The 13,331-nt window shown below is 43.5% G+C and overlaps 8 protein-coding genes across 9 annotated transcripts; 3 read left to right on the forward strand and 5 right to left on the reverse strand.

Moving 5' to 3' along the window:
* The first annotated feature begins 45 nt into the window (after positions 1-45).
* LOC115620564 (39S ribosomal protein L35, mitochondrial) lies at positions 46-790 on the forward strand. The gene is made up of 2 exons (XM_030513853.1): positions 46-175; positions 240-790. The coding sequence occupies exons 1-2, from the start codon at positions 151-153 to the stop codon at positions 722-724; spliced, it is 510 nt and encodes a 169-aa protein (XP_030369713.1). The 5' UTR covers positions 46-150; the 3' UTR covers positions 725-790.
* LOC115620563 (fumarylacetoacetate hydrolase domain-containing protein 2A) lies at positions 713-1,839 on the reverse strand. The gene is made up of 3 exons (XM_030513851.1): positions 1,411-1,839; positions 1,019-1,350; positions 713-960 (listed from the first exon to the last, which is right to left on the reverse strand). Exons 1-3 carry the CDS (start codon positions 1,804-1,806, stop codon positions 804-806), a joined length of 885 nt encoding a protein of 294 aa, XP_030369711.1. The 5' UTR covers positions 1,807-1,839; the 3' UTR covers positions 713-803.
* Positions 1,840-1,996: 157 nt separating this feature from the next.
* On the reverse strand, positions 1,997-3,352 carry LOC115620903 (cytochrome c-type heme lyase). The gene is made up of 3 exons (XM_030514391.1): positions 3,201-3,352; positions 2,471-3,074; positions 1,997-2,408 (listed from the first exon to the last, which is right to left on the reverse strand). The coding sequence occupies exons 2-3, from the start codon at positions 3,061-3,063 to the stop codon at positions 2,156-2,158; spliced, it is 846 nt and encodes a 281-aa protein (XP_030370251.1). The 5' UTR covers positions 3,064-3,074; positions 3,201-3,352; the 3' UTR covers positions 1,997-2,155.
* Positions 3,353-3,391: 39 nt separating this feature from the next.
* Positions 3,392-5,059, forward strand: LOC115620902 (NADH dehydrogenase [ubiquinone] 1 alpha subcomplex subunit 10, mitochondrial). The gene is made up of 3 exons (XM_030514390.1): positions 3,392-3,469; positions 3,706-4,834; positions 4,890-5,059. Exons 2-3 carry the CDS (start codon positions 3,707-3,709, stop codon positions 4,983-4,985), a joined length of 1,224 nt encoding a protein of 407 aa, XP_030370250.1. The 5' UTR covers positions 3,392-3,469; position 3,706; the 3' UTR covers positions 4,986-5,059.
* A 25-nt stretch (positions 5,060-5,084) lies between these two features.
* Positions 5,085-7,934, reverse strand: LOC115620901 (transmembrane protein 181). The gene is made up of 8 exons (XM_030514389.1): positions 7,862-7,934; positions 7,319-7,808; positions 6,996-7,252; positions 6,458-6,538; positions 6,299-6,398; positions 5,962-6,239; positions 5,599-5,701; positions 5,085-5,534 (listed from the first exon to the last, which is right to left on the reverse strand). The coding sequence occupies exons 2-8, from the start codon at positions 7,761-7,763 to the stop codon at positions 5,167-5,169; spliced, it is 1,632 nt and encodes a 543-aa protein (XP_030370249.1). The 5' UTR covers positions 7,764-7,808; positions 7,862-7,934; the 3' UTR covers positions 5,085-5,166.
* A 166-nt stretch (positions 7,935-8,100) lies between these two features.
* LOC115620898 (pre-mRNA-processing factor 17) lies at positions 8,101-10,039 on the reverse strand. The gene is made up of 3 exons (XM_030514387.1): positions 9,307-10,039; positions 8,763-9,241; positions 8,101-8,707 (listed from the first exon to the last, which is right to left on the reverse strand). Exons 1-3 carry the CDS (start codon positions 10,001-10,003, stop codon positions 8,174-8,176), a joined length of 1,710 nt encoding a protein of 569 aa, XP_030370247.1. The 5' UTR covers positions 10,004-10,039; the 3' UTR covers positions 8,101-8,173.
* LOC115620899 lies at positions 9,946-10,228 on the reverse strand. Its single transcript, XM_030514388.1, has one exon. It carries the CDS (start codon positions 10,112-10,114, stop codon positions 10,010-10,012), a length of 105 nt encoding a protein of 34 aa, XP_030370248.1. The 5' UTR covers positions 10,115-10,228; the 3' UTR covers positions 9,946-10,009.
* A 183-nt stretch (positions 10,229-10,411) lies between these two features.
* LOC115620643 (probable ATP-dependent RNA helicase pitchoune) lies at positions 10,412-13,331 on the forward strand. Of its 2 annotated transcripts, none has more exons than XM_030513989.1 (5): positions 10,412-10,624; positions 10,707-10,874; positions 11,071-12,093; positions 12,161-12,786; positions 12,847-13,331. In XM_030513989.1, the coding sequence occupies exons 1-5, from the start codon at positions 10,474-10,476 to the stop codon at positions 13,174-13,176; spliced, it is 2,298 nt and encodes a 765-aa protein (XP_030369849.1). In that variant the 5' UTR covers positions 10,412-10,473; the 3' UTR covers positions 13,177-13,331. The 2 variants fall into 2 exon arrangements, with proteins under 2 accessions (XP_030369849.1, XP_030369848.1); XM_030513988.1 differs by having other exon boundaries at positions 10,414-10,636.

Genomic DNA, 13,331 nt, shown 5'->3' on the forward strand with positions numbered 1-13,331 from the left:
ATTTGAATTTTAATATGCAATTGTGAATGGCAAGAGGCAGTCCCTGAACATGTGTTCTCTTCAAACAGCTGATGATTAAAGCTGTTACGCGACGACCAATAGGACAAGTGGCGGAATTTGTTAAAATTATTGATTTATTAATATAATAAAATGCTGCGTACATTAATAACCGGTGGTAAGTTGAGCTGATTTTAAAATAGTGCTGTTTTAAAATTAAGCATTTATGGTTTGCCTTTTAGCGCTTCGCAGTGTTTGCCGCACAACACCGGCTCTCCAACTTCCACATCGAGCTAGTTTTAGCCAATTGATAAGTTCACGAAGCTTAGAACTCAAATCAACTCTATTGCCTGCCACATCGCTTACCCCCAAGGCAATGCTAATACAGCTGCCAACGCTCGTTCCATCCCGTAATGTTACTAAGTTCTCCCTCATCAAGGGCAAACGTAAGACTGTTAAGGCGGTTCTGAAGCGCTTCAAGCGTCTGGACTGGGGTGCTTGGATCCGCACACACTCTGGGCGCAACAAGAAGTTGTTCAAAAAGTCTTCAGCTCTTAAACGCCGGTTACGGCAACATGTCTTTACCAATGCAACACAGAGCTGGCTTCTGGACAAGATGGTCACGAGCTATTGGCGCAGGCCAAAGCCCTACATCAACGATCCCTATGCGCCGTACCACCGCCGCGACGAATACTTTGCCACCAAATCGAAAGTATTTAAAGTATAACTCTTTTTATTTTGGTTAAATGCACTACGGTCGTTTCATATGTGAATAAAATTATTTAACAATTCATTGAAAATGGCTTTTAGGGTGCCACAACATTATTGGTTAACAGGCCGAGGCCTTCTATTTCGGTCTTGATAACATCGCCAGGTTTTAGGAATTCCGGTGGACTGCGATGAACGCCCACACCTTTGGGAGTACCGGTTAAGATGATGTCGCCAGGCAACAAGGTTATGAATCTATAGAACAAAAGCATAGCTAAGAAACATAATTTTTAATTGTCCGACAGCTGCTTACTGTGTGAGCCTGTTAATGACATCGTCGATCTTGTAGATCATATTGCCGGTGTTTCCGTTTTGCTTTTCCACGCCATTAATCCATGTCTTCAATGGCAAATCGTACACATCCTTTATGAGACTTTTATGAACAATTGCAGGGCCCAACGGAAGAAACGTATCCATGGATTTACCCAATAGGAATTGCCCTCCATTACGCTCCTTCTGCCAGTCCCGTGCTGAGATGTCTTGGGCGACAGAGTAGCCAAAAACATAATCCATGGCTTGCTCCCGCGGCACTTGGCGCGCTACCTTGCCAATAACCACAGCCAGCTCCACTTCCCAATCGATTTTCTACAAAAAAACACTTCTTATCTTATCTACAGATGTGGTGCCCTTCATTTGGCAACTTACGCTACTAGCGGCATGGGCTATTACGTTATCTCTTGGCCCGACAAGCGCATTGTTATATTTGCTGAAGAACATGGGTTCCTTGGGGGCAGGCTTATTCTGCTCATCACAATGATCCTGGTAGTTCAGACCAATGCAAATGATCTTACCTGGGTCTGTTAGGGGTGGTAGCAGAGTGACGTCATCGTTCAGAGGCACCTTGGGTAAATTTTGAGCCTTTGCTGCTATCTCTTCTATATTAGAAGTTTGGGAAATAAAAGTTTTTACATCATTTGTCACGCCCTCCAGCTCTGCCGACAGCTCCACCAATGACTTCCCATCTTCGGCAAGTAACCCCATGCGTTTGCAGAGGTCACCTTTCCGCAAATATTGCACGAAACGCATTCTGGCAGCTAACATTTATGACTGTTGACGAGTTGAGCTTCAATTGGCTCCACAAGTGCATAAATAATGGAGCTTTACGTAAAAGCGGGCGACTATCAATTGAAACGTATTTTCGAGCACTGCCTAACCGACAGTTTAGGGGGCACTGAATGGAATTTTTCTCCAGCTGTGACAATTGAAATTAATAACCGTTACAGTTTAGGAGTTCACAGTTTGAAATATGCATTTAACATTTATTAGCTTTTATAATCATTTTCGTGAGATATTACTATCATTGAACAGTGCAGCTAAATACATTAAGCACTTCATTTCAAATTTTAGAACATTATCAATAAATTAACCTGATCTCTTCAACTGAAATTCCTTATTCGCTACCTGCAGAAACTTTGCCATCGCCAGTGTTAAGCTTCTCGGATAACTCATATTTCCAACGCATGTATGTGACACGCATGCGATCCCAAACGTTATCAAAGGAATCCATGGCTGGGCGGACATCAAGTAAGGCGAATCGGTAATCTTTGTCCACAAGACCGCCATCATAGTAATCAATGACATAGCGGACATCCTTGCCACAGCGATCAACAATCCAGTCGTGACGATCAAAAGGCAACTCATAGCTGGAAAAGTAAAAGCGATTAAGAATGATTTCGACAGAACTCTAAATCTTAACCCAACCTACCCCAACAGGCTACGGAAACGAGCACGTGGACTGAAATCTTTAGCTTTGCCGCCAAAGCTTTTAAGGCGCGGATTACCGCACTCTTTGGCATGTAGCGCTTCCCATTTAAGTACCTCCTGCCAGGCCTGTTCATTGTTGGCATTGTGAATACGAATGATGTCACCCATATCCTTCTGGGAGACATCTTCCTTTTTCCAGCGCCAGCCCTTGCGTAGCATAGCGTTCCAGAACATCTGTTGACTTGGATATTGCCAGAACTGCACACTGCCATCCTCGGTGACCTTGGGAATGGTTGAGGTCTGACGATCCGTGGGCAAGGGGAAGGGCTGATCTGGTGCAGGTTGCTGGTTGGCTGGTGGCATCATGTTTAGCGGATTAACATCGCTATTGTCATGTTGTACTGGGCATTCGGAGGCCGATGACATTTTGGGATGTGGTGGAACAGCCGAGGCCGATTGTTTGTCCCCTTGATGTTTTTGATGCATTGGACACTCTGGTGGTGGCGAACCGGCCATTGCCATGTGCTTGGCATGATCAGCTGGCATGCTCTTGTTAGCCTCCAAATGTACATTGGTCAGTGCGGTGTTTCCCATTGTGCCAGGTTCTGAAACAAAGGGTTTTCCAAGAATGTGTGTCACGAGCCATTTCTCCCTGCGCCTTATTCTCAATTGCGTAATTGCTGCACTTGCAATTGCAAGCGACAGTTGGTAACTGAGAGGTAGGTGCTTACCTGAATTTGTTCCTTTTGCAATACAAAATGTGTTCTTATGTAAAATATATAAATTTCCAAGAGTTTTAATTGATATTAACAGCTCAGGCTCATTGTGAGGCTTATCGTCGTCCCAGAGTTCTTGGCGAGGTTACATGAGTTGACATCTTCATAAAGTCTGGCAACGCTGTTTTAGTGTTGACTATGACTGCAGATAATAGACGTTTACCACACTACCAGCCAATAGCCCATACTAATTTTGGGTAGTTTTCAGATTTTTGCAATAAAAGGTGAGTTGGTTGACTTTAACATATCATAGGCAGCTTCAAGTAAATTATTGGGAGTAGTTAATCGCACTTAAGACACATTTGGCAACTCAGCAGAAACAATAATTGTGATAAATTCCGGTGCTAACATCTACTGCTCTTACTCTGTGATGTAACCATTACCTGACAGAGCCACGGCTTATATTTTGTTTATATTTGCGAAAATTGAACAACTGATAATTAATACATTGTTCTTATAGCATGGCTGCCGTGTTCCGTGTCGGCCTCGTGCGGTTCGTCTGCCGCGGTGCCACCCCCTCAACTTTGCTGCAGGCACAGACGAACGCACTGCCCTCCGCCTTCATGCAAAAGTGCAACATCTCCGGCAAGACAATGCGCGGAGGTCCCCGCGTGCCCAAGGCAGCTCCCTATCCGTACAAGACGAAGAAATACACTGTCATAAATGCATTCTTTGACAAGACCTCAAAACGCTTTGATGAAAACTCGAAAGTCATATGCGTCGAGGGTCCGATAGCGGCAGGCAAGACAAAGTTTGCCAAAGAGTTGGCTGAGGAGTTGGACATGCAGTACTTTCCTGCTGTAGATATGGATCTTGTGTATATCAACTCCTATGGCTATGATTTGCGCAAACTCGATCCCCAGCTACCTCCCAGCTGCCGTAGCTACGATGTGCGTGATTTTTGCTGTGATCCCAATCACGACTTGGCCGCCCAGTTCCAGATACGCATGTATATGCTGCGCTATTCGCAGTACATTGATGCACTACAGCACGTACTGTCCACCGGCCAAGGCGTCGTGCTCGAGCGCAGTCCATATTCTGACTTTGTCTTCATGGAGGCGATGTTCCGTCAGGGCTACTTGTCTCGCGGCGCACGCTCTGTTTATAACGAGGTGCGTCAGAACACTATTGGTGAGCTGTTAAAGCCTCATCTTGTTGTTTATTTGGACCTACCCGTGGATGCAGTACAGCGGCAGATCAAGGCCCGCAATGTAGACTACGAAGTGCAGTCGAAGGTGTTCAGCGAGGCTTATCTCCGTGATCTTGAAACGCTCTACAAGCAGCAATTCCTCAAGGACATTGCTTCTCATGCTGAGCTTTTGATTTACGATTGGAGTGCTGGCGGCGAAACCGAGGTCGTGGTGGAGGATATCGAGCGCATCGATTTCGAGCAATACGAGTCGGATCCACACAACAAAAAGATGCTGGATTGGCGCTTCCCACTGGAGACCGAATGGTGTGAGGCACGTATCAAGTACTGCAATGAGAAGCCCGACTTGATGAACTACTTCAATGTACCACGCTATGATGTGCCTGAGCTACTGCGTGGCGCCGATGAAGGCAAAGTGTGGCGTGATGTTTGGTTTAATGTGAGTAACATGGATATTGTTAAGCAGATTACTATTCTAACTTTTACCTTAACAGGCACCCGGTATGAAATATCGCCCTGGTTACAACGAAGATGTTGGCGATACTGGCCTCTTGACCAAAACCAAGATTGGTATCAACGAGCCTGTCTAGGGTGTTGTACGTAGTCAGGATGTTTGACGAATTGTGTTAATTATCTAATAAAAAAAACCAATCTAGTAAATTAATGTAATGTCGCTCACACATGTGCATAATTTCGTATAATTCATGCATATTGTTTGATTATTTTGTACAATTATTTAGCACTTGTTAGCGGAACATTTGATATTTGTTCTCAATCGCTATCATAATCATTTTTACCACCCCCAACAGATGTTAGGGGACGTCTTGATTCCTCGTCTGAGCCATATACCACTTCTTCGTCGGAATCGTTAATCATTGAAAACGCTGGATTATCCTTTGTGACGGCCAATTCGGCCTGGGCAAAGCGTTCATTCGGAGAATACACATAAGCACATGTGTACAGATAAAAGTTCAACAGACCATAAAAGCACATAAACTGTGCTGAACTCTGGTAGGTGGTATTCAGTGAGGCGACAAAGTTGTCCTCCAATATGCCGAACCCAAAACGACAAACGGTGACTGTTATGGATATGGACAATACAAAAAGCATAAGCAGTGTTAAAAATTTCAGGCGCATATCTGAAAAAAAATTAAGAAACAATTATGAAAATTTTCAAAATCTCCGATATTATAAGTAACGCACCAAAGTAAGGCATGAATCGCAGTTCCGTATAGGCACGAAGAACCAACAATGCCAGATATAGCACGTACATGCAGCACGCAATGTAAAAGAATATTTGAAAGCTCTGTAAGGGAGAAAAACCATTAGTACACCTCAAATATTGTGGTTCATAAAATACAAAATAATTGCTTTTCTTCTCCACTCTGTGCGGATGGACTCTAAACTGATTTTCAATGAAAGTTTTCGTGATAACTTAGCGCTGAGCTGAAGTTTATTAAAAGTTGTGGTAAAGTTATTAAACATACATATAAACTCATAATTTTTATAAGAACAGAGCCCAGGTGGTTTTGGAATACCACCTTTTGAATTAATGTTGCTACTCACATTGTAGTTTTTGGTATCCACAAAATGGCTATATGTAGGATCCTTCAGTTCGTTGCATTTTTCCCAAGTAGCCAGGACAATGGCGCACAGCCAAATGGGCAGGATGACAATAACTTTTATCAAATAGAAGCGCACAAAGCGGCGTTCGTTCTGTCGCAGGCCATGGTAGATGCACAGCCAGAACATGAGCAAGGCGCATAGGAATGTGGCCTGGAGAACGCCATCCAGCATGCCCGGTAACCAGCTGTTCATCATAAAAACCAGTGGAAAGAAGGGATCTTTAACAGAAAGAAGCTTTTAAATGACAAATGCTCATGGGAAGACAAATAAATCTTACTATCATAAAGGAATAACAATGGCAACAATATGGACAGCCATTTTTGCTCGATCGACCAATCGTAAATAGGATATTTCCTCAAGGAGTGTGCGTACCAACACTGAATGTTAAAGAATACCATTAATTGAGTCCATATAAATAAATCATTGTTTTACTTACGATCACGATGAAGGTGAAGAGCAGAAAAATGAATCTAAACCATATCTCGATTTGTGTGAATTCCGGACTGTATGTCTTAAACTGTAAATGAAACGTTAAATTATTTTTTAGATCGGCAAATATGTATTATAACCAAGATCCTAAGCAACATTTAAAAATTATATAATAACGTCTTACACACACAACTGCCTTTTGTGGTCAGACAGATAAAAAACACTACCAAAAATTGTAAATAGAAGAGGAGAACTTCATATATGGAAAACATTTAACAAAACTCAAGAATATCTACTTTTCACCTTTTAATTCAATTGTGTACTAAAATCAATTAGATTTCAAAATTATAAACTTTGGCGATTTCAAAGATCTAATATATTATTTTCAAAAATGTTATCTAACCGTTTGGGATCTAAAATGCTAGAAGCAAATTCAATAATTTACTTTGGGAAATAATATCTAAATAGGAAGTTAGTAAGGATCTGTGGTACAATGTCATTAAAAGCTCAGATAGTTTTAGTTTACGATTTTTAAATGTACTCACATAGAAAGTAATGCCCTTTATATTATACTTTTGGTGGAAAGACTCCAGTCCAAGGAAACGCACTGTGATAATGTAATGGGCATAGTCCAGAAATCCAAGGTGCATAACAGTAAACTCTTCACAATCGTTGCGCACGCAGACCAAGTGTCGAGTGCGATTATGTGCTATCCCTGCTCCCAGGACGCTCAGTGGCTTGTGCTCATCATCAATCCCATCTATAGAGACGCTGATGTGAAAGCTTTTGTCGTAGCGCTCATCTAGAAACTCCAATAATTGATTATTATGCTACGTTATAGAGAAGGTGGAGGGAATAGAATACCCACCATCGTTGTTTTCTGTGACCAGCTTTGCTATCAGCCAGAGTTGTTGAGAATAGGTAGTCATTAGTGGGGATTTCATGGCAAATGGACCTGTTGCCAGGACTTTTTTACTCTGGGCCAAAGTTGTATTGGCTAGAATTTGCTTGGCCGTTATTTGAGCTGTGCTCGTGATCGGCGGTCCTGTCAGTCCAATAATGATGCCTAGGCTGAAGCAGGTAAGGAAGCCGAGAAACACCATCATGAATTCTCGCTTGGACATGGAATAGAGACGCATGTGAACGGAGCGCTCACAACGGTCGTGATGATATGCGGGTGCTATGTATTTGTTAAATTCGCTGAACAAATCGCTGAAATGGGAGAGCGAATTCTTCAGGCGTAGTAGCAGACCACCCGACGGCAAATGGTAGGCATAGCCCAGGCCAGCAGCATCTGTGGCATCTTTTGTCATGATGCTGGAAAGTCGTATTTCCTTTAATCCTAAGTTTTGGACGCACTGGCAAACGTAAGTCGTTATTTCATATTTTGAACAGCACTATAATTTCTTACAGGCACGAGTGCGCGTAATTGTTCATATTTTACCAAAAACTATTGAATAAAGATTCGGCGCAATTTTTCCTGTCTGCCTTTTTTACTTTCAAGGAAAATATCGATTTTGGCTCACATATGTTTGACTCCCTTGTGGGGGTGTGCGACGCTGACTGCATTGGCCTGTTTGACAGTTTGACATGCACTACGCATGCGTGCTGTTATCAGCTGTGCTTCTCAAACGTAAACAAATACGCAGATAATTGTAAATAGCTTTTATTTATACACTTGTTCGCTTAATATTAATTACATTTTACATATATGCTGCGGCATTTAGTCCCAATATTTTATCTGACCATCCCAGCCGGCTGTTACCAGTTTGCTGGCCTCATGCGGATGCCACAGAGTGCTGATGCAGACACCATCGTGTGCTTGCCACTTTTTGTACAACTTCGTCGTCTTCCAGTCCCAGATATAGCATTTTCCATCACCATCACCCGATACTAAATAGCTCATATCGGGAGAGAAGTCTAGCTGGCATGCATAGCCCGAGACCATGTGGCCCGTGAAAGTCTTTTTGCGATTCATCTTGAACCGATTCAATGCGGAGAAAATTACGATTTTGTTATCTAGTGATTGACAAGCCATCCATTTGCCATTTGGCGCCAGTGTGACTGCGGGCATGGAATGCATAGTAGGATCAGCTATATATTTCATATCAACGGGTATGTCCCATTCCCAAATACGCATCGATTTGTCGTCCGAGGTTGTGACAAACCGACGATTGTCATCAACAAATGTGATGGTGCTTACGGATCCTAAATGCCTGTCGTATTCCTGCACAATATCGCCGCTCCGAGTGTCCCACTGCAAAGGAATAAGTTTATAAACAACTGATTACAAACTGAGTCCAAATACTTACGCATATGATCTTTTTGTCCGATGTGCCAGCTACAAACAAATGTTGTTTACTATTGTCCGGATGAAATTTAACACAGAAAGGCATTTTGCGTGTGGTAAAACGTGAGATAACATCGCCCGTTTCCGCATCCCAAAGCTTTATGTAACGATCATAAGAGGCAGACAAGAATTGTGTACCCCTGTTGTTCCAAGCAATGTCCTTAATGGCCTGACGATGACCAGAGAACGTGCGTATGCAGCGTCGATCACCATAAACCTCCCACAGTTTGACACGACAATCCATGGAACCGGAGAGCAGTAAATGGGCAGTTCTGGGAAACCACCGTACAGAAGAGATACCCTTGTTGTGACCCGTCCAAGTGTGTATGTGTGCCTTGGGCAGAAAACATTTTGGTGGCGGTGCATTCGAACGTAAATTGACGCCCAAATCGTGTGGAGCATGCAGATATGAACGTCCCTGGTAATCGTAGGCATCTTTGACTGCAAAAGGCATAGGAAGAACGCTAGTAATGCAAATAAAAAGTGAACTATTTTTCGAGACTTACTATGCAGTGTGGACTTCTCCTCGAGTGGCTTGTCCTCTGGTATGCGTCCGCGTTTGTGTCGCTTTGACAGCAGCTCATCAAGCTCAGCACGTTCCTGCTCATTAGGACGCGCTATGCTCAATTCGTTCTCAAACTTGCCCCAGGGGCCGAGGAAGCCCTCAACATCTTCGGGATTGTCGTTCTTCTCTTGCTTGCGCATTTTCTTTGCCTTTGGTGGTTCAAATACTGTCTTACCATTGTCATCGTAGGCGGATTGCAAATCACCGACAAACGACTGTCCATCGGCAGTCTCGTCCACTGTGGGGTCTAAGGCATAGCCATATGTGTGGAACGTGCGTCGTTGATTCTCAAACTCAAATGCGTTAATGTGCGCCTTCTCCACATATCCAGCCAGAGTGTTTCGTGGCGCCCGCTGTTGCATGGTCATGTTTGGATGCTCCGGTCCCTTCACAGGCGCATACATTTCATCGAACTTGGGATTGTAGGTAACCTCCTTAAGCGTTGGATCCAGTGTACGCGGCACGGCCGCCGCTCCTATGGGCACAACCTCGGGCGCCGCAACAATGGCCAATGATTTTGATAGAGAATGTTTTGTGTCCAGCGGTTTCAAATGAGCAGGCTCTTCTTTCTCTCGCCCTCTCTGCTCGTTGTCCGACTCGCCTTCGGACGAACTACCATATGTTTGCAAGCCAAGCATCCTTAACTATAGTCCGCGGACGAATGCTGTGTATTTGTTGACGAAATATTGCAAATAGCTAACAACTAAAGTGTAGAGCACAAAAACGAAAACGTTTATTGAGATTTCCATTAAAGTGTGCTGCCACACGAAACAGACAGGTTTATTTTGAAGGAATTAATTACACAGTAAATGGTCCACCTCAACACATTTAGAGTAGCGCGCACTCAAACCAAAAACAATGCTGATTCCTCCTGTTTCTGCCTTTTTGCTAGATAAGCATTTTTTATTAGTTTTGCTTAAAAGTTGCCACCACGTTTACCGTATTCATTTGGACTATCGATTCTTTATCGATATCAAACAGCTGCTCACAATGCTTACGTCTCCGTGTGAACGGTTAATTTAGCTTGCAACACGTGCGCGGAACTTGGATATTGGGGAAAAATATCAGTGAATTTTTATATTAAAAAGAATAGTTTCTAAAAAGTAAAATGCCGTCAAGGGAAAAGCTCTTGATGCAAAAAATTGCCAAGCGTGAAAAAATGAAAAAGCAACTATCGCAAAAGAAGGGCAAAGGAACGCCGGATTCAGTGGCCATCAAACAACAAGGAAAGCCAAACCAACAGAAGCTGGCGCCGAAAGGTAAAAAAGCAGGTATGTTGTTATTGGGTGGGGAAGATATTTGGATGCCCGAGAATTCTTAATATTGTTGTGTATTCCGCAGACTTACAATCAGAGCTGCAGCCACAGCGAACAAAGAAACAACTGCACCAAAAGAAGCCCCCAACGAGAATTGCAATGGCTAACTCTGAATCGGATTCCGACTCTAAGGAGGAAGGAGAGGAAGTCACTTACAGTAGTGAAGAAGAAGACTTTGAAATGGGCAATGCAGGTTGGTAAATGCATCAAATTCCCGTCTTTAATGTGATGGTGATGATATAAAGGCGAATTCGATTAGATCAAGGAGCGAGTTATTGCTGCTTGATGCCGACATGAGATTAAAAAATATAAATATTCTGAATATACTATTATATATAATTTTATCATTAAGCAAGACAGTTACTTATACAACGAAATTATGATTATAGCTGATCCATCTAACTCCCATGAAAGTGATGACGATGAAAGCGAAGAAGAAATTGAATCCGTGCCGGCCAAAAAGTCAAAGCTGGGTTCGACTGCATCCAAGACGAAAGTAGCAAAGGAACCCACAAAAAATGGCAAAGCTTCCCGTTCCGACTTACAAGAGAAGAATCAACCGAAAAGTAAACATCCGCTGAACAAAAAGCAATCGCAAATTTCTGTGGCCAACTCAGATTCGGATACAGATTCGAATGAAGAGGAAGCGGACTTCGATAACGATGAAGACGATGATGATTCTGAAGATGAAGTTGGTAGCGAGGTAGAAGATGAAAGCGAGCCTACGTCGGCCAAGAAATCAAAGTCAGAATTGACCATGTCCAAAGCAAAGGAAACAAAAGCGCCTATAACAAATGGTAACGTCGTTTCCGATGATACGCCATTCACTGTGGAGTCTTCCTTGGCTGCATTGGACCAACGCGACCCCGAAGACAGATCATTTAGTTCACTGAAAGGCGCAGTTTCGGAAGCCACGCTGCGCGCCATTTCCGAAATGGGCTTCACTGAAATGACCGAAATTCAAGCAAAATCCTTGACGCCATTGCTTAAGGGTCGCGATTTGGTGGGTGCTGCACAAACGGGTTCGGGCAAGACACTTGCTTTCCTCATACCTGCTGTAGAGCTGATCAACAAACTCCGATTTATGCCGCGCAATGGCACAGGCGTCATCATAATTTCGCCCACACGTGAATTGTCCATGCAGACGTTTGGTGTGCTCAAGGAATTGATGACGCATCATCACCATACCTATGGTTTGGTCATGGGTGGATCGAATCGCCAGGTGGAGAGCGAAAAACTAGGCAGGGGCATTAACATCTTGGTGGCTACTCCAGGTCGCCTTTTGGATCATTTACAGAATTCGCCAGATTTTCTATACAAGAACCTGCAGTGCCTCATTATCGATGAGGTGGATAGAATACTGGAAATTGGTTTTGAAGAGGAACTCAAGCAGATCATCAATCTGCTACCTAGTAAGTGTAGTCCCGATTACAATGACTGAAACATTTCGATTCGCTAAACATTCCTTTCCTTTTCTAGAACGACGTCAGACAATGCTTTTTTCGGCCACACAGACGGCACGCATTGATGCCTTATCTAAGCTGGCGTTGAAAAAGGAACCGCATTATGTAGGTGTGCATGATAATCAGGAGACCGCCACTGTGGACGGACTGGAGCAGGGCTACATTGTGTGTCCCTCAGACAAACGGCTCCTCGTGCTCTTTACATTTTTGAAAAAGAATCGCAAGAAGAAGGTCATGGTTTTCTTTTCATCCTGCATGTCTGTCAAGTATCACCACGAGCTGTTTAATTACATCGACCTGCCTGTCACCTCAATACATGGCAAACAGAAGCAAACGAAACGCACCACAACATTCTTCCAATTCTGTAATGCCGAAGCAGGTATCCTGCTCTGCACGGATGTGGCTGCTCGTGGACTCGACATACCACAGGTAGATTGGATTGTGCAATACGATCCACCAGATGATCCGCGCGAATACATCCATCGTGTGGGTCGTACGGCACGTGGCTCCGGGAATTCCGGACATGCTTTGTTAATGCTCCGACCGGAGGAGTTGGGCTTTCTGCGCTATTTGAAGGCCGCGAAGGTGCCTTTGAATGAGTTTGAGTTCTCGTGGCAAAAAATTGCTGACATACAGTTGCAGGTAAGTAAAATATTAGGACATATTCCACATCTCCGGGCTAATTTTTTACCTTCTCTGCAGCTGGAGAAGCTCATTTCGAAGAACTACTTCCTCAATCAATCTGCAAAGGAGGCATTTAAGTCGTATGTACGTGCCTACGACTCCCATCAGCTAAAACAGATATTCAATGTGAACACACTGGACTTGCAAACGGTAGCTAAGAGTTTTGGCTTTTTGGTGCCACCTGTGGTTGACCTCAAAGTGGGCGCGGCCAAGCGACAGCGTCCAGAGAAACGTGTCGGTGGCGGCGGTTTTGGTTACTACAAAAAAATGAACGAAGAGACAACAAAGCAGCGTACTTTTAAGCAGGTTAATCGTGAACAGGCCATTAAGAAGAAGTTTATGCGCTAACTGTAGGTTCCGCAATTCCTTCTCCATACATTCGAATTAAATCGGATCGGAAACAAACAGGAGATACCAAGTTTTGCTTCCCATTCGGTTGTATTCGAAGAGACAATGTAAATTCAATATTATGTAGAAATAAAAAGCATAAACCTAAACTTAAA

The sequence above is a fragment of the Scaptodrosophila lebanonensis genome, unplaced genomic scaffold (genome assembly GCF_003285725.1).
Source record: "Scaptodrosophila lebanonensis strain 11010-0011.00,11010-0021.00 unplaced genomic scaffold, SlebRS2 tig00000024-arrow-pilon, whole genome shotgun sequence".
Classification (NCBI taxonomy): domain Eukaryota; kingdom Metazoa; phylum Arthropoda; class Insecta; order Diptera; family Drosophilidae; genus Scaptodrosophila; species Scaptodrosophila lebanonensis.